Here is a 17,948-nt window from a genome sequence, read left to right as displayed (position 1 = left end):
TCACTCATCAGGTGTCTTGCTGCTGCTTCCAGACATCCTGGCTGCTCCGCCCCAGAGCCTCAGGGCTGTCTGACTTGCACGGCTTTGTGAGTCCCCTCTAGCCCGTGCAGCTGCTCCCCCTCACTGCCAGGGGGCGCTGTGGCTCCGGTGCTGGGAGGCTGCCAGCAGCTCCTGCCTGTAGTGCTGCAGGGCGGGCTGGTCGAGGCCCCTCACGAGCTCGTTGTTCTTGCGAGCTTCGTAATGGAACTGCGGCCCCTTCATAGCGTACCTGTGGACCAGAGGGGGGCAGCACTGAGACAGGAACACGGCACTGAAGAGAATCAGAGGGGGGCGGCACTGAAGAGAATCAGAGGGGGGCAGCACTGAGACAGGAACACGGCACTGAAGAGAATCAGAGGGGGGCAGCACTGAGACAGGAACACCGCACTGAAGAGAATCAGAGGGGGGCAGCACTGAGACAGGAACACGGCACTGAAGAGAATCAGAGGGGGGCAGCACTGAGACAGGAACACGGCATTGAAGAGAATCAGAGGGGGGCAGCACTGAGACAGGAACACGGCACTGAAGAGAATCAGAGGGGGGCAGCACTGAGACAGGAACACGGCACTGAAGAGAATCAGAGGGGGGCAGCACTGAGACAGGAACACGGCACTGAAGAAAATCAGAGGGGGGCAGCACTGAGACAGGAACACCGCACTGAAGAGAATCAGAGGGGGGCAGCACTGAGACAGGAACACGGCACTGAAGAGAATCAGAGGGGGGCAGCACTGAGACAGGAACACCGCACTGAAGAGAATCAGAGGGGGGCAGCACTGAGACAGGAACACGGCACTGAAGAGAATCAGAGGGGGGCAGCACTGAGACAGGAACACGGCACTGAAGAGAATCAGAGGGGGGCAGCACTGAGACAGGAACACCGCACTGAAGAGAATCAGAGGGGGGCAGCACTGAGACAGGAACACGGCACTGAAGAGAATCAGAGGGGGGCAGCACTGAGACAGGAACACGGCACTGAAGAGAATCAGAGGGGGGCAGCACTGAGACAGGAACACCGCACTGAAGAGAATCAGAGGGGGGCAGCACTGAGACAGGAACACGGCACTGAAGAGAATCAGAGGGGGGCAGCACTGAGACAGGAACACGGCACTGAAGAGAATCAGAGGGGGGCAGCACTGAGACAGGAACACGGCACTGAAGAAAATCAGAGGGGGGCAGCACTGAGACAGGAACACCGCACTGAAGAGAATCAGAGGGGGGCAGCACTGAGACAGGAACACGGCACTGAAGAGAATCAGAGGGGGGCAGCACTGAGACAGGAACACGGCACTGAAGAGAATCAGAGGGGGGCAGCACTGAGACAGGAACACGGCACTGAAGAGAATCAGAGGGGGGCAGCACTGAGACAGGAACACCGCACTGAAGAGAATCAGAGGGGGGCAGCACTGAGACAGGAACACGGCACTGAAGAGAATCAGAGGGGGGCAGCACTGAGACAGGAACACGGCACTGAAGAGAATCAGAGGGGGGCAGCACTGAGACAGGAACACCGCACTGAAGAGAATCAGAGGGGGGCAGCACTGAGACAGGAACACGGCACTGAAGAGAATCAGAGGGGGGCAGCACTGAGACAGGAACACGGCACTGAAGAGAATCAGGGGGGGGCAGCTTTCTCTCTCTCTCTCACCACTGCTCTCTGGGCCCCCTGGTCCTCTCCAGCTCCTGCTGTCTCTTCAGCTGCAGTAGCAGGTCCTCCTCCACATGGAGGCGCTCTAGCCGGAGGCGGGACAGCTCCTGCTGATACGGGGACTGCTCCAGCAGCGAGTGATGCGCTTCCTGCTGGGACCATAGGAACCTGAGGAGAGGAGAGGAGGAGAGGAGGGGAGAGGAGGATCGCAGTGCTGAGTAACACACAATCAAACCCATTATAATGTCTTTCAGCCTTGTGACCCATTCCAGAGACCCACAAGCACTGTGTATGTGATCAGTGCAGTGTGTATATATACAGTGATCAGTGCAGTGTGTATATATACAGTGATCAGTGCAGTGTGTATATATACAGTGATCAGTGCAGTGTGTATATATCCAGTGATCAGGGCAGTGTGTATATATACAGTGATCAGGGCAGTGTGTATATACACAGTGATCAGTGCAGTGTGTATACAGAGTGCAGTGTGTTCCCCTACCTCTCTCCCAGCTCCAGTGCCCCTGGCGCAGTGTGCAGGGCAGGGGGAGCCAGGCTGTAGGGGCTCCATGGTTGCCGGTCCCCCCAGCGAGAGGGCCTCCTGGGGGGCCGAGGGGAATGGGAGCGCGAGTGGTGACAGCGCTTCCTCTTGGGCTGGGGTGACAGCGAGCGCGCTCGGGGATCTCGGGGGTCCCCCCTGCAGCTGCGGGGAGGGGGTGCCCTGGACCGGGGCCTCCGCATCCTGACCGGGGGGTCAGGGGGCAGCAGGGAGCGTACCCCGATAACATGGGGGGAGCCCAGAGAGAAGGGCAGGTCCAGTGCGGAGCCCCAGGACAGGCTGGGGTAGAGTCTGCTGATGAGCTCACTGCCCAGCCTGCCTGCTGGGGACACAGCCCTGTCTGCCCCTGCACCCCCCGGGCCCTGCAGCGCTGGGTACTGGGGGGCTCCCCGCGGGCTGTCAACCAGGTGCTCTGGGTTCAAGAACCAGTCCATTGAGGCATGCTCCCTGCAGGGGGTGCGGTCCAGAGTGCTGGTTGTCATGTCAGAGCCCCCAGCCCCCTCTGTCCTCGAACCCAGGTCCAGACTGGAAGCCAGGCTCCGCACCTGCATCTTCAGCTCACGCAGGCTGCGCTCCAGCTCGTCGATGTCAGGACTCCCCCTGCTGACTGGAGGCTGCGCTGCGTCTGCGAAGGCAAGTGGAGCAGTGTGTGTGAAGAGTGCTGCTGCCTCACAAGAACAACGAGAAGGACTCTCCCTTCACAGAGGCGCTCCGTGTGCACATGCAGGGAGCACGGCCCTGTGACAATGCATCCAAACACTTCATACATTCAGGGACTCCACAGTCACACACTATCTCAAACAGAATGCAGTGGAGGTGGGTGCACTTACCATCCCATCGGCTCCGATCGGGGGGGCTGCCCAGGCTGTCCGGAGGGGCGCAGGCAGACAGGTGACGAGTGGTGCTGGTTCTCTGAGAGCTGCTCAGGTAGCCCTTCATCTTCACCCTGCGCTGGACAGACAGCAGGGTTAGAGACTCCCACTCGCCATGCTGCACCCAGTCCTGGCTCCTCATCATTTCAATCCTAGACTTCATTGAGGGGTTCACAGCCCCGGGACGGGGTGCAGCAGCAGGGTTAGGGTGAGCTGCTGACCCTGCTCAAACTCCTGGCTCCTCATCATTTCAATCCTAGACTTCATTGAGGGGTTCAGAGCCCCGGGACGGGGTGCAGCAGCAGGGTTAGTGTGAGCTGCTGACCCTGCTCAAACTCCTGACTCCTCATCATTTCAATCCTAGACTTCATTGAGGGGTTCAGAGCCCCGGGACGGGGTGCAGCAGCTGGGTTAGTGTGAGCTGCTGACCCTGCTCAAACTCCTGGCTCCTCATCATTTCAATCCTAGACTTCATTGAGGGGTTCAGAGCCCCGGGACGGGGTGCAGCAGCAGGGTTTGTGTGAGCTGCTGCTGACTCTGTATATAACGCGCCTCTGTAACGATGTATTGCGTAACCCCATAATACTGCCCAGGCAATGTGAACACAGCAACACGTTTCCCTGGAGCTCAAATAAACACACGGAAGCCTCTATATTTGAAGAGGCTACATCACAAACAGCAGTGTGTCGCACCCAGAACTCGATGCAAATTAAATACATCTCTAAGCGAAATAAGAACCGCAAATTCATAACATTAACAGCACTGAGATAATAAAGAACACAATGTATTTACATCCACAGCTAATCAGCAAATGAACCAGCGTGCCGTGTTTCTACTGACCGCGGATCCTGGCTACAGGTTAACCGGGCAGCGTCGTCTGATGTCGCCCTGAAGCGGGTCTCTCAGACGCTTCGCTTTGTTTATCCTATGAAGGCACGGCGTCTGGTATCAAAGAGTTTTACCCGATGTTGGCTTTGTGTCCGTGGAGGACCAACTCTCCGCCCGATCTGCTCCCAGCCATGTCCCGTCCCGCTCCACTGAGCCACCGCCAAGCTGCCAGCTGCTTCCTTAGCAACGCGACGCCGGGTTGCCAGGGCGGCGGCCAGGTAACGGGATCAAAGAGCTGTGAAGCCGAGACCACCTGTCTCCGCGCCGGGGGGGGTTTGGGGTTGTCTGACCCGTCACTCCTCACCAGCTGGAATAGTTTAACATGGGGCTCGGAATATACATTTCTGTTACGTTTTCCCCCCACAGCCAAAGTCGAATAAAATAGTCGTGCCAGTTGTCACCGCAGTCCGACATGAGCCAGGCTGTTTCGCTGTGCGTCGTGTTTAGTGCATGATGAGCATGACTAATGCATACCAGGAGAGGGACCTGCAGGGCACGGCAAACACCTCCCAGTGTAATGCAAGCTATTTATTTCATCTACTGCGTCTGTAAATGAGCCAAAGATTACTAATAATACATTTAAAATAGACAGTCCGACGCCTTATTGCTGTGCGTGTAATTCTGCAAGCGGTAGGCTAGGACTTTTTTGTCCCTCAGTCCTTGCCGTAGTTCAGATTTCTCCAATCAGCTTGGATCCTTGGAAGGTGGGTGCGGCTTAGTCAATGACACGCCAACAAAGCGACCAATCAGATGAGAGCCGATAGTGCTGTAGCCAATCAAGGAGCGGTATCCGTTCGGCCGCCCCGCCTGTTGCAGCTCGCACATGCGCAGCGGCCCCTCAGCACTCGTGTCTGTGTTCCTGTGTCAGTGCTGCCCGGTTCCGAGTCGCATCTTCGTTTCATCAGATCCGAACCTCTGATCCAGTAAAGCATGTCGTGGCTGTTTGGCTTGAATAAAGGGCAGGCGAGCCCGCCGCCTGATCTGCCCCTGCCCCCGCCGCCGGTCGGGGGGGAAGGAGGGGAAGGAGGGGATAAACCCAAGGACAAATGGAGCAACTTCGACCCCACGGGGCTGGAGCGGGCTGCCAAGGCGGCTCGGGACCTCGACCAGTCACGTAAGCGTTTCAAAATAATAATGATACTGTACAGAGTGAATATAACGAGCCCCCCGCTCCACAGCGAGCCCCCCGCTCCACAGCGAGCCCCCCCGCTCCACAGCGAGCCCCCCCGCTCCACAGCGAGCCCCCCCGCTCCACAGCGAGCCTGCATGCGGGTCAGTTTGTACTGGGGTAGCGGTTAGGGCTCTGGACTCTTGACCGGAGGGTCGTGGGTTCAATCCCAGGTGGGGGACACTGCTGCTGTACCCTTGAGCAAGGTACTTCACCTAGATTGCTCCAGTAAAAACCCAACTGTATAAATGGGTAATTGTATGTAAAAATAATGTGATATCTTGTAACAATTGTAAGTTGCCCTGGATAAGGGCGTCTGCTAAGAAATAAATAATAATAATAATAATAATAATAATAATAATAATAATAATAATAATAATAATAATAAAACGTGTGATACTCACAGCGTGACCAGGCCGGTTCACTCTGTTCAGTCGATCAATGAAGAATGACTGAATTAAACTGCACCTCTACATTCAGTGTGGTCTCCTCGGGCAGTAAGGACGAGACGTGTCTCCCGTGACGCTCCGCTCTGCTCTCCAGGGCAGTGGAGTTCGTGTCTCCCGTGACGCTCCGCTCCGCTCTCCAGGGCAGTGGAGTTCGTGTCTCCCGTGACGCTCCGCTCTCCAGGGCAGTGGAGTTCGTGTCTCCCGTGACGCTCCGCTCTCCAGGGCAGTGGAGTTCGTGTCTCCCGTGACGCTCCGCTCCGCTCTCCAGGGCAGTGGAGTTCGTGTCTCCCGTGACGCTCCGCTCCGCTCTCCAGGGCAGTGGAGTTCGTGTCTCCCGTGACGCTCCGCTCCGCTCTCCAGGGCAGTGGAGTTCGTGTCTCCCGTGACGCTCTGCTCCGCTCTCCAGGGCAGTGGAGTTCGTGTCTCCCGTGACGCTCCGCTCTCCAGGGCAGTGGAGTTCGTGTCTCCCGTGACGCTCTGCTCCGCTCTCCAGGGCAGTGCAGTTCGTGTCTCCCGTGACGCTCCGCTCCGCTCTCCAGGGCAGTGGAGTTCGTGTCTCCCGTGACGCTCCGCTCCGCTCTCCAGGGCAGTGGAGTTCGTGTCTCCCGTGACGCTCCGCTCCGCTCTCCAGGGCAGTGGAGTTCGTGTCTCCCGTGACGCTCCGCTCCGCTCTCCAGGGCAGTGGAGTTCGTGTCTCCCGTGACGCTCCGCTCCGCTCTCCAGGGCAGTGGAGTTCGTGTCTCCCGTGACGCTCCGCTCTCCAGGGCAGTGGAGTTCGTGTCTCCCGTGACGCTCTGCTCCGGTCTCCAGGGCAGTGGAGTTCGTGTCTCCCGTGACGCTCCGCTCTCCAGGGCAGTGGAGTTCGTGTCTCCCGTGACGCTCCGCTCCGCTCTCCAGGGCAGTGGAGTTCGTGTCTCCCGTGACGCTCCGCTCCGCTCTCCAGGGCAGTGGAGTTCGTGTCTCCCGTGACGCTCCGCTCCGCTCTCCAGGGCAGTGGAGTTCGTGTCTCCCGTGACGCTCCGCTCCGCTCTCCAGGGCAGTGGAGTTCGTGTCTCCCGTGACGCTCCGCTCTCCAGGGCAGTGGAGTTCGTGTCTCCCGTGACGCTCCGCTCCGCTCTCCAGGGCAGTGTGAGATGTGATTCTTCTATCTCCTGCAGAGAAAGTGCCCTGATTCATGGATACTCAGTGAACCAGTGACCCCTGGTTGTCTCTCAGTGATACTGCAGCCGCTGTGCAGTGTTGTGTTTTGGGATGGTGTTGCACTGTGTTACTGTACTGAGGTGTGTGTGTCTGCCTCACTGTCACCCCCTGCAGGCCATGCCAAGGAAGCGCTGGATCTGGCCCGCATGCACGAGCAAACTCTGCAGATTGAGCAGCAGGGCAAAATGAAGGTGAGTGTGTGTGTGTGTGTGTGTGTCAGTGTGTGTGTGTTTCAGTGTGATTGTGTGTGTGTGTGTCAGTGTGATTGTGTGTGTGTCAGTGTGATTGTGTGTGTGTGTGTGATGGACAGACTCACAGACTCGCCTCGGTCTCTTTGATCTCCAGGAGTACGAGGCGGCGCTGGAGCAGCTGAAAGGAGAGCAGATCCGAATCCAGGGCGAGGAGAGACGGAAAACACTGGGGGAGGAAACCAAGCAGCACCAAGCAGTGAGGAGAGAGGGGAGGGGAGGGATGGAGAGATGGAGGGGAGGGGAGGGATGCAGAGATGGAGGGGAGGGATGGAGGGGAGGGAGGGATGCAGAGATGGATAGAGAGGGTCTTCATTTCCAGTGTTGTTGAAATGTTCACTCCTCAGTTGTTTGTTCAGTGCTGCTGTGTGTCATGTGACTGCACCGAGAGCCTCTCATTGTAACTGCTGTGCTCTTCCTCTCCACCAGAGGGCACAGTACCAGGACAAGCTGGCTCGGCAGCGCTATGAAGACCAGCTCCGGCAGCAGGTGAGACTGGGAGAGGGACCAGGGCAGCACAACACGCCCGCTCTGCTGGTGCACAGGGCTTTACATTGTTTCATATTGTTTCCGTAGCAACTGCTGAACGATGAGAATCTTCGGAAACAGGAAGAGTCCGTCCAGAAACAGGAAGCCATGCGGAAAGGTACAGGAAGTTTCAGCTGCTGGTCACTGGTTGTGTGTGTGTGTGTGTGTGTGTGCGTGCGTGCGTACGTACGTGCGTGCGCATGCGTGTGCGTGTGTGCGTGCGTCTCCATTGTCTACAGGAAGACGTCTGAAACCCAGTTTGTGCTGCTTATATTATCGCTGATCATTTCAGTTCAGTAAATAATCAGGCTGAAGACGTTCTCCATGCTCTGCCCATCGCTCAACGCTTGTGTTTCCATAGCGACGATCCAGCACGAGATGGAGCTGCGGCACAAGAACGAGATGCTGCGGATCGAGGCAGAGTCAAAGGCGAAGGCGAAGGTGGAGCGCGAGAACGCTGACATCATCCGCGAGCAGATCAGACTGAAGGCAGCCGAGCACAGGCAGACCGTGCTGGAGTCTATCCGGTGAGGAGAGGGAGGGAGAGAGGGAGGGTGTGAGAGAGGGAGGGTGAGAGAGAGAGTGTGTGTGAGAGAGAGAGGGTGAGAGAGAGAGAGTGTGTGAGAGAGAGGGTGTGTGAGAGAGAGAGGGTGTGTGAGAGGGGGAGTGTGTGTGTGAGAGAGAGAGTGTGAGAGAGAGGGGGTGAGAGAGAGAGGGTGTGTGAGAGGGGGAGGGAAGGTGAGTGTTTGATTTTGAGTGGAAGAGGGTGTGTTGGGTAATGTTTGAATATAAAATACACCAGGAATACGTACTTTCTCCCCATCATTCAGTCTTGTGTTGATTTGAAGCCGTCTCTCTCTCTGTTCCTCAGGACGGCGGGCACTGTGTTTGGAGAGGGATTCAGAGCCTTCGTATCTGACTGGGATAAAGTCACGGCCACGGTGAGACTAGATGGCAGCGCTGTACTGCACTAGACTGTAACTCGCTCTGCCAGGAGTGACTCTGTTCAGTGGAGAGGACTGCTGTTATGGGGTGTTTGGATTGGCTGAGAGTGGCTTCATGAGTGTTATACTGTACAGTACTGATACCCTCCCCTCTCCCCCCAGGTCGCGGGGCTCACCCTGCTGGCAGTCGGGGTGTACTCTGCCCGCAATGCCACGGCGGTGGCGGGGCGCTACATTGAGGCGCGGCTCGGGAAACCCTCGCTGGTGCGCGAGACTTCCAGGATCACCGTGGGGGAGGCCATCAAACACCCCATCAAGGTGAGGGGCTGGGGGCAGAGAGACAGGAAATCACTGACGAGAAGACGACACGATTCAGAGAGACAGGAAATCACTGACGAGAAGACAACACGATTCAGAGAGACAGGAAATCACTGACGAGAAGACGACACGATTCAGAGAGACAGGAAATCACTGACGAGAAGACGACACGATTCAGAGAGACAGGAAATCACTGACGAGAAGACGACACGATTCAGAGAGACAGGAAATCACTGACGAGAAGACGACACGATTCAGAGAGACAGGAAATCACTGACTAGAAGACGACACGTTTCAGAGTTCCCCTCTTCAGGGTTCGGAGTGTCCCCCAGTCCCTGTGCCTTCGTAACTCTGCATTGGAAGCTGTCATTTAAAGAAGTTCACTTATCTCGTGCAAGCTGCGCTCTCCTGGAGTTCTTCTTTCAACTGTTTCTGTCTCTGTCTCTCACAGATGGGCCGGCGCCTCGCCAGCAAGCCTCAGGACGCCCTGGAAGGAGTGGTGCTGAATGTGAGTACAGCGTGCTTCACCCAGCACCGTTTAATACAGCATGCTTCACACAGCACCGTTTAATACAGCGTGCTTCACACAGCACCGTTTAATACAGCGTGCTTCACCCAGCACCGTTTAATACAGGGCGCTTCACCCAGCACCGTTTAATACAGCGTGATTCACCCAGCACCGTTTAATACAGCGTGATTCACCCAGCACCGTTTAATACAGCGTGCTTCACCCAGCACCGTTTAATACAGCGTGCTTCACCCAGCACCGTTTAATACAGCGTGCTTCACACAGCACCGTTTAATACAGCGTGCTTCACCCAGCACCGTTTAATACAGCGTGCTTCATCCAGCACCGTTTAATACAGCGTGCTTCACACAGCACCGTTTAATACAGCGTGCTTCACACAGCACCGTTTAATACAGCGTGCTTCACCCAGCACCGTTTAATACAGCGTGCTTCACACAGCACTAAAGGAACGGCATGCAGTTTCTTGTATTTAGAGAGGGACTCATGTTTCCCATGTTGCTTTGCAGCCCATGCTGGAGGAGCGGGTGCGAGACATCGCCATAGCGACGCGGAACACTCAGCTGAACCGCGGGCTGTACCGGAACATTCTGATGTACGGACCTCCGGGCACCGGCAAAACCCTGTTTGCAAAGGTGGGTCTAATAGAGACACAATTGAACACTTGTACTGTAACACGCCTGGGGCCCATTTACAAACTCCTCTCTCTCTCGCTCTCTCAGAAATTGGCAATGCACTCTGGGATGGACTACGCCATCATGACTGGTGGAGATGTCGCCCCCATGGGGAGAGATGGCGTCACTGCGATGCACAAAGTGTTCGACTGGGCCAGCAGCAGCAGAAGAGGGTGATTACAGAGGGCTGACTGCTCCTAACAGACTAACAGACTAGCCATTACATAGTGCTGACTGCTCCTAACAGACTAGCCATTACAGAGTGCTGACTGCTCCTAACAGACTAGCCATTACAGAGGGCTGACTGCTCCTAACAGACTAGCCATTACAGAGGGCTGACTGCTCCTAACAGACTAGCCATTACAGAGGGCTGACTGCTCCTAACAGACTAGCCATTACAGAGGGCTGACTGCTCCTAACAGACTAGCCATTACAGAGTGCTGACTGCTCCTAACAGACTAGCCATTACAGAGTGCTGACTGCTCCTAACAGACTAGCCATTACAGAGTGCTGACTGCTCCTAACAGACAAACAGACTAGCCATTACAGAGTGCTGACTGCTCCTAACAGACTAGCCATTACAGAGTGCTGACTGCTCCTAACAGACTAGCCATTACAGAGGGCTGACTGCTCCTAACAGACTAGCCATTACAGAGTGCTGACTGCTCCTAACAGACTAGCCATTACAGAGTGCTGACTGCTCCTAACAGACTAGCCATTACAGAGTGCTGACTGCTCCTAACAGACTAGCCATTACAGAGTGCTGACTGCTCCTAACAGACTAGCCATTACAGTGGGCTGACTGCTCCTAACAGACTAGCCATTACAGAGTGCTGACTGCTCCTAACAGACTAGCCATTACAGAGTGCTGACTGCTCCTAACAGACTAGCCATTACAGAGGGCTGACTGCTCCTAACAGACTAGCCATTACAGAGTGCTGACTGCTCCTAACAGACTAACAGACTAGCCATTACAGAGGGCTGACTGCTCCTAACAGACTAGCCATTACAGAGGGCTGACTGCTCCTAACAGACTAGCCATTACAGAGTGCTGACTGCTCCTAACAGACTAGCCATTACAGAGTGCTGACTGCTCCTAACAGACTAGCCATTACAGAGTGCTGACTGCTCCTAACAGACTAGCCATTACAGAGGGCTGACTGCTCCTAACAGATTAGCCATTACAGAGTGCTGACTGCTCCTAACAGACTAGCCATTACAGAGTGCTGACTGCTCCTAACAGATTAGCCATTACAGAGGGCTGATTGCTCCTAACAGACTAGCCATTACAGAGTGCTGACTGCTCCTAACAGACTAGCCATTACAGAGTGCTGACTGCTCCTAACAGACTAGCCATTACAGAGTGCTGACTGCTCCTAACAGACTAGCCATTACAGAGTGCTGACTGCTCCTAACAGACTAGCCATTACAGAGTGCTGACTGCTCCTAACAGATTAGCCATTACAGAGTGCTGACTGCTCCTAACAGACTAGCCATTACAGAGTGCTGACTGCTCCTAACAGACTAGCCATTACAGAGTGCTGACTGCTCCTAACAGACTAGCCATTACAGAGTGCTGACTGCTCCTAACAGACTAGCCATTACACAATAGTGTCCAGCATTGATTACTGATTATTTCATCACAATAGCTGTTGAAAAGTGAATGTTTAAACGTTGTGTTTGCAGCCTCCTCCTGTTTGTAGATGAAGCCGATGCATTCCTTCGGAAGAGGGCCACAGTGAGTGCATTTAACATTGTTACATTATCACTGCTTTACTGTCCTGCCTTCTCCTTCAATGCTGTGTCACTGCTTTACTGTCCTGCCTTCTCCTTCAATGCTGTATCACTGCTTTACTGTCCCGCCTTCTCCTTCAATGCTGTGTCACTGCTTTACTGTCCTGCCTTCTCCTTCAATGCTGTGTCACTGCTTTACTGTCCTGCCTTCTCCTTCAATGCTGTGTCACTGCTTTACTGTCCTGCCTTCTCCTTCAATGCTGTGTCACTGCTTTACTGTCCTGCCTCCTCCTTCAATGCTGTGTCACTGCTTTACTGTCCTGCCTTCTCCTTCAATGCTGTGTCACTGCTTTACTGTCCTGCCTTCTCCTTCAATGCTGTGTCACTGCTTTACTGTCCTGCCTTCTCCTTCAATGCTGTGTCACTGCTTTACTGTCCTGCCTCCTCCTTCAATGCTGTGTCACTGCTTTACTGTCCTGCCTTCTCCTTCAATGCTGTGTCACTGCTTTACTGTCCTGCCTTCTCCTTCAATGCTGTGTCACTGCTTTACTGTCCTGCCTCCTCCTTCAATGCTGTGTCACTGCTTTACTGTCCTGCCTTCTCCTTCAATGCTGTGTCACTGCTTTACTGTCCTGCCTTCTCCTTCAATGCTGTGTCACTGCTTTACTGTCCTGCCTTCTCCTTCAATGCTGTGTCACTGCTTTACTGTCCTGCCTTCTCCTTCAATGCTGTGTCACTGCTTTACTGTCCTGCCTTCTCCTTCAATGCTGTGTCACTGCTTTACTGTCCTGCCTTCTCCTTCAATGCTGTGTCACTGCTTTACTGTCCTGCCTCCTCCTTCAATGCTGTGTCACTGCTTTACTGTCCTGCCTTCTCCTTCAATGCTGTGTCACTGCTTTACTGTCCTGCCTTCTCCTTCAATGCTGTGTCACTGCTTTACTGTCCTGCCTCCTCCTTCAATGCTGTGTCACTGCTTTACTGTCCTGCCTTCTCCTTCAATGCTGTGTCACTGCTTTACTGTCCTGCCTTCTCCTTCAATGCTGTGTCACTGCTTTACTGTCCTGCCTTCTCCTTCAATGCTGTGTCACTGCTTTACTGTCCTGCCTTCTCCTTCAATGCTGTGTCACTGCTTTACTGTCCTGCCTTCTCCTTCAATGCTGTGTCACTGCTTTACTGTCCTGCCTCCTCCTTCAATGCTGTGTCACTGCTTTACTGTCCTGCCTTCTCCTTCAATGCTGTGTCACTGCTTTACTGTCCTGCCTTCTCCTTCAATGCTGTGTCACTGCTTTACTGTCCTGCCTTCTCCTTCAATGCTGTGTCACTGCTTTACTGTCCTGCCTTCTCCTTCAATGCTGTGTCACTGCTTTACTGTCCTGCCTTCTCCTTCAATGCTGTGTCACTGCTTTACTGTCCTGCCTTCTCCTTCTCCTCCGTCTCGCTCACTCTCTCAGCCTGTGTCTGTGTGTTCTTGTGTTCCAGGAGAAGATCAGTGAGGACCTGCGCGCCACTCTCAACGCATTCCTGTACCGGACCGGCGAGCAGAGCAACAAGTGGGTACCGCCAGACACGGGTTCAAATACAGAGGCACCGGGAGACACGGGTTCAAATACAGAGGCACTGGGAGACACGGGTTCAAATACAGAGGCACCGGGAGACACGGGTTCAAATACAGAGGCACCGGCAGACACGGGTTCAAATACAGAGGCACCGGGAGACACGGGTTCAAATACAGAGGCACCGGCAGACACGGGTTCAAATACAGAGGCACCGGGAGACACCGGTTCAAATACAGAGGCACCGGGAGACACCGGTTCAAATGGAAAGGGGTCTCCCAGTCCCTGTCTCCCAGCAGGTTTCACAGCTGTTGGTTTTGCCTCCTCAGTCTTTACTGATTCAGAAAGTCTCTCTTATTAACCTCTCTGTTGTTTGCAGTGTGACAGCAGAGGGGAAACGGAAGTGTTGTGCACAGTCACTCATGCAGAAAGAGCTCCTCTCTCACACTCTCTCTCCCCTCCTGTGTGCTGTTCAGTTGATTCCCCCGCAGTGTGACAGAGTTCTCTCCCGGGAGAGCGGGGGTGGGGGGCTTTGTTCTGTAAATGAGGATTAATCTCCCGTCATCCATCAGCACCTGGATTCAGAGGGATCAGCGTTCCTGAAACCAGGCGCTGGAATCAACTGTCAGCTTAACAGAGATTAATACCAGCAGACAGTGTTCTAGCTGCTGAAGCACGAAGTGCAGTTACTGAGTTAAATAAGCCCTTGCTGATGGCTCCTCTCTCTGCAGGTTCATGCTGGTCCTGGCCAGTAACCAGCCCGAGCAGTTTGACTGGGCGATCAACGACCGCGTCGACGAGATTGTGAACTTCGCTCTGCCGGGGCTCGAGGAGAGGGAGCGGCTGGTGAGGCTGTACTTCGACAAATACGTGCTGAAGCCAGCGAGCGAGGGCAAGCAGTGAGTACAGCCCGCACTCACACTCACACCAGCGAGCGAGGGCAAGCAGCGAGTACAGCCCGCACTCACACTCACACCAGCGAGCGAGGGCAAGCAGTGAGTACAGCCCGCACTCACACTCACACCAGCGAGCGAGGGCAAGCAGCGAGTACAGCCCGCACTCACACTCACACCAGCGAGGGAGGGCAAGCAGCGAGTACAGCCCGCACTCACACTCACACCAGCGAGGGAGGGCAAGCAGTGAGTACAGCCCGCACTCACACTCACACCAGCGAGCGAGGGCAAGCAGCGAGTACAGCCCGCACTCACACTCACACCAGCGAGGGAGGGCAAGCAGCGAGTACAGCCCGCACTCACACTCACACCAGCGAGCGAGGGCAAGCACTGAGTACAGCCCGCACTCACACTCACACTCACACCAGCGAGCGAGGGCAAGCAGTGAGTACAGCCCGCACTCACACTCACACCAGCGACCGAGGGCAAGCAGTGAGTACAGCCCGCACTCACACTCACACTCACACCAGCGAGGGAGGGCAAGCAGTGAGTACAGCCCGCACTCACACTCACACCAGCGAGGGAGGGCAAGCACTGAGTACAGCCCGCACTCACACTCACACTTACACCAGCGAGGGAGGGCAAGCAGTGAGTACAGCCCGCACTCACACTCACACTCACACCAGCGAGGGAGGGCAAGCACTGAGTACAGCCCGCACTCACACTCACACCAACAAGCGAGGGCAAGCAGTGAGTACAGCCCGCACTCACACTCACACCAGCGAGGGAGGGCAAGCACTGAGTACAGACCGCACTTGCACTCACACTCACACCAGCGAGGGAGGGCAAGCACTGAGTACAGCCCGCACTCACACTCACACTCACACCAACAAGCGAGGGCAAGCAGTGAGTACAGCCCGCACTCACACTCACACCAGCGAGGGAGGGCAAGCAGTGAGTACAGCCCACACTCACACTCACACCAACAAGCGAGGGCAAGCAGCGAGTACAGCCCACACTCACACTCACACTCACACCAACAAGCGAGGGCAAGCAGTGAGTACAGCCCGCACTCACACTCACACCAGCGAGGGAAGGCAAGCAGTGAGTACAGCCCGCACTAACACTCACACCCACACCAGCGAGGGAGGGCAAGCAGTGAGTACAGCCCGCACTCACACTCACACTCACACCAACAAGCGAGGGCAAGCACTGAGTACAGCCCGCACTCACACTCTCATTCACACAGTAACACTGATGTCATACACTCACACTCTGTAACTCCTAACAGATCCTCACTCTCTCCCCAGGCGGTTGAAGGTGGCTCAGTTTGATTATGGGTTGAAGTGCTCGCAGATCGCTGAGCTGACGGAGGGCATGTCGGGACGAGAGATCTCCAAGCTGGGCGTGGCCTGGCAGGTGAGCACCCCGCCTGGGTCTGTCTGTCTGTCTGTCTGTCTGCCCTCTGATGGGTTACACAGTGTGTGTGTGTGTGTGTGTCCTCTGATGGTTACACAGTGTGTGTGTGTGTGTCTCACTTTGCTGTAGAAGTGAGGACATTATTTGTAGACACACCTTCTTTTTTTGCTGTTCTCTAAGAAGTGTGAATTTTGAACCCTCTCCCCCCAGGCTGCTGCCTATGCCTCGGAGGAGGGGGTGCTGACGGAGGAGATGATTGACGCTCGAGTCTCTGATTCCATCCGGCAGCACCAGCAGAAGATGCAGTGGCTGAAGAATGAGAAGCCAGAGGGGGGCATGAAGGGGTTAAACCCGCGGCAGTAATCAACGACTGGGGGTCTGTGTGAAGGAATCTTTGTGACTCTAAACCCAAACCCAGAGTGCAGTCCTGCACCCTCCACTGAGCCCAGATCACCAGCGTTTCAAAGAGGCACCAAACTGGTTTTAATCTGCAGCTGTTTGCAGACAATTCACCCTCGAGCTTCTGAACAATTCAGACTGGATTTTGGATTCCTGCGTCCCAAAGTGATCTTTAACATCTGTTGATTTTTCTTGTTATTATTTGTCCTGAATTATAAAATGTAACTGTTTTACAACCCTGGCAAACTACCAATAGTTATATGTGAATGCTCTCTGGGTATCTAATGTTTTCAGGGTTTTTTCTGAACAAGCGGTGTGTGTGTGAGAGCGAGTCTCGTCGTCTCGCGCCACCCCCTGTGATTGTGTCTGGTGTGGGGTGCAGATCATGTGCCCCTTTGTGATGTGTCTGGTGTGGGGTGCAGATCATGTGCCCCCTGGCCTCGCTGCGGGGTTTTAGGGGAGGGTACGTGGGGGTAATAGAACTCTGTCACTCATCACTGTTTACATGAATGCCTTAACAAGAAAAAGAATAATATGTAAAGACTGGACTCATAGAAAAAACAAACAAACTGTGATTCCATTAAAGATGAAACGCTGTCCTAACACGAGCGTGTCCGCAGTCACTTTCCATTAAAGATGAAACGCTGTCCTAACAGAAGCGTGTCCGCAGTCACTTTCCATTAAAGATGAACCGCTGTCCCAACGGGAGCGTGTCCGCAGTCACTTTCCATTAAAGATGAAACGCTGTCCCAACGGGAGCGTGTCCACAGTCACTTTCCATTAAAGATGAAACGCTGTCCCAATGGGAGCGTGTCCGCAGTCACTTTCCATTAAAGATGAAACGCTGTCCTAACGGGAGCGTGTCCACAGTCACTTTCCATTAAAGATGAAACGCTGTCCCAACGGGAGCGTGTCCACAGTCACTTTCCATTAAAGATGAAACGCTGTCCCAATGGGAGCGTGTCCGCAGTCACTTTCCATTAAAGATGAAACGCTGTCCTAACGGGAGCGTGTCCACAGTCACTTTCCATTAAAGATGAAACGCTGTCCCAACGGGAGCGTGTCCACAGTCACTTTCCGTTAAAGATGAAGATGAAAAAAGGTCTTATTTATACAATTGTAAATCAGACATGTTGTGAAGAACTTGCCCTTTCTAGCACCCCCAGGGCAGAATCGAATGCTTACAGGGATGGGAATGAGACTCCTGCTGCACAGCAGTGCCACCCACTCCAGGTTTTACTAGCAGCTTGATTAGACACAGTGAATAGGTAACAAGCTCAGGTGTGTCTTATTAAACTATGGATGAGACTGCTGTGCAGCGGGAGTCTGTACCTGCAGCCCCCTTATCTGTAGCTTGGGTTAGTTAGACTGTGCAGAGAGTTTGTCTGCTTGATGTCCTGCACAGAGACTCCTGTGCTTGCGTACACGACTCTTCAGCGTGGAACATGGCAAACAAGTGATCCTACCGTGGAGGTGTGAAGAGGTCTCGACTCCTCGATGGATATTCTGGGTGAGAGGGGGGTCCTTATCATGCAGCTGGAGAGAACTGGTGAATGAACATAAGAAAATGTACACATGAGAGGAGGCAATTCGCGTGGAGGTGGTAGCGGTGAGCCGAGTCTAAAAATAATTGGATATTCTAAATTTAAAAAAAAGAGGGATGTGTCACTGCAGACGAGTGACAGGGAGAGCTGCTTTCTGGAGGAATGGGGTTGGAAAGGTAGATGGGCTGGTTAAGTAGACAGGATTGAATACAGAAAGACACACAGAGAAGACAGAATGAAGAGCAGTAGATGACTCAGACCTGAAGCTGCCATGTGCTGCATCAATATGTTTCGATGGGTCTCACAGCTCCCTGCCACATGGTGAAGCAAACCTAACCAGCAGAGAGCACC

At 54.4% G+C, this 17,948-nt stretch overlaps 2 protein-coding genes across 3 annotated transcripts; one reads left to right on the top strand and one right to left on the bottom strand.

The window, feature by feature from the left end:
• Positions 1-58: 58 nt before the first annotated feature.
• LOC131730438 (uncharacterized) lies at positions 59-4,707 on the bottom strand. 2 transcript variants are annotated; one of them, XM_059020499.1, is made up of 5 exons: positions 4,075-4,707; positions 3,071-3,191; positions 2,184-2,865; positions 1,685-1,852; positions 59-268 (listed from the first exon to the last, which is right to left on the bottom strand). In XM_059020499.1, the coding sequence occupies exons 2-5, from the start codon at positions 3,177-3,179 to the stop codon at positions 121-123; spliced, it is 1,107 nt and encodes a 368-aa protein (XP_058876482.1). In that variant the 5' UTR covers positions 3,180-3,191; positions 4,075-4,707; the 3' UTR covers positions 59-120. The 2 variants fall into 2 exon arrangements, with proteins under 2 accessions (XP_058876482.1, XP_058876480.1); XM_059020497.1 differs by having other exon boundaries at positions 3,071-3,186; positions 4,075-4,705.
• A 105-nt stretch (positions 4,708-4,812) lies between these two features.
• Positions 4,813-16,658, top strand: LOC117411668 (ATPase family AAA domain-containing protein 3-A). Its single transcript, XM_059020495.1, has 16 exons — positions 4,813-5,114; positions 6,932-7,008; positions 7,163-7,264; positions 7,495-7,554; positions 7,642-7,711; positions 7,955-8,120; positions 8,465-8,534; positions 8,700-8,855; positions 9,307-9,363; positions 9,891-10,016; positions 10,104-10,228; positions 11,742-11,793; positions 13,269-13,339; positions 14,074-14,241; positions 15,546-15,654; positions 15,865-16,658. Exons 1-16 carry the CDS (start codon positions 4,931-4,933, stop codon positions 16,015-16,017), a joined length of 1,746 nt encoding a protein of 581 aa, XP_058876478.1. The 5' UTR covers positions 4,813-4,930; the 3' UTR covers positions 16,018-16,658.
• Positions 16,659-17,948: the final 1,290 nt, after the last annotated feature.

Source organism: Acipenser ruthenus, unplaced genomic scaffold (assembly GCF_902713425.1).
Source record: "Acipenser ruthenus unplaced genomic scaffold, fAciRut3.2 maternal haplotype, whole genome shotgun sequence".
Lineage (NCBI taxonomy): Eukaryota > Metazoa > Chordata > Actinopteri > Acipenseriformes > Acipenseridae > Acipenser > Acipenser ruthenus.
Note: the sequence above shows the minus strand (reverse complement) of the source record. Positions and strands in the feature narration are given on the sequence as shown.

Excerpts from the sequence above, each read along its gene's own strand:
- LOC131730438 (XM_059020497.1), bottom strand. The coding sequence starts at position 4,133 with ATGGCTGGGAGCAGATCGGGCGGAGAGTTGGTCCTCCACGGACACAAA. Across the intron at positions 1,853-2,183 it reads GCACTGGAGCTGGGAGAGAG|GTTCCTATGGTCCCAGCAGG; the intron begins GTAGGGGAACAC and ends TCCTCTCCTCAG. Across the intron at positions 269-1,684 it reads AGGGGGCCCAGAGAGCAGTG|GTACGCTATGAAGGGGCCGC; the intron begins GTGAGAGAGAGA and ends TCTGGTCCACAG.
- LOC117411668 (XM_059020495.1), top strand. The coding sequence starts at position 4,931 with ATGTCGTGGCTGTTTGGCTTGAATAAAGGGCAGGCGAGCCCGCCGCCT. Across the intron at positions 7,265-7,494 it reads AAACCAAGCAGCACCAAGCA|AGGGCACAGTACCAGGACAA; the intron begins GTGAGGAGAGAG and ends CCTCTCCACCAG. Across the intron at positions 8,535-8,699 it reads GGGATAAAGTCACGGCCACG|GTCGCGGGGCTCACCCTGCT; the intron begins GTGAGACTAGAT and ends CTCTCCCCCCAG.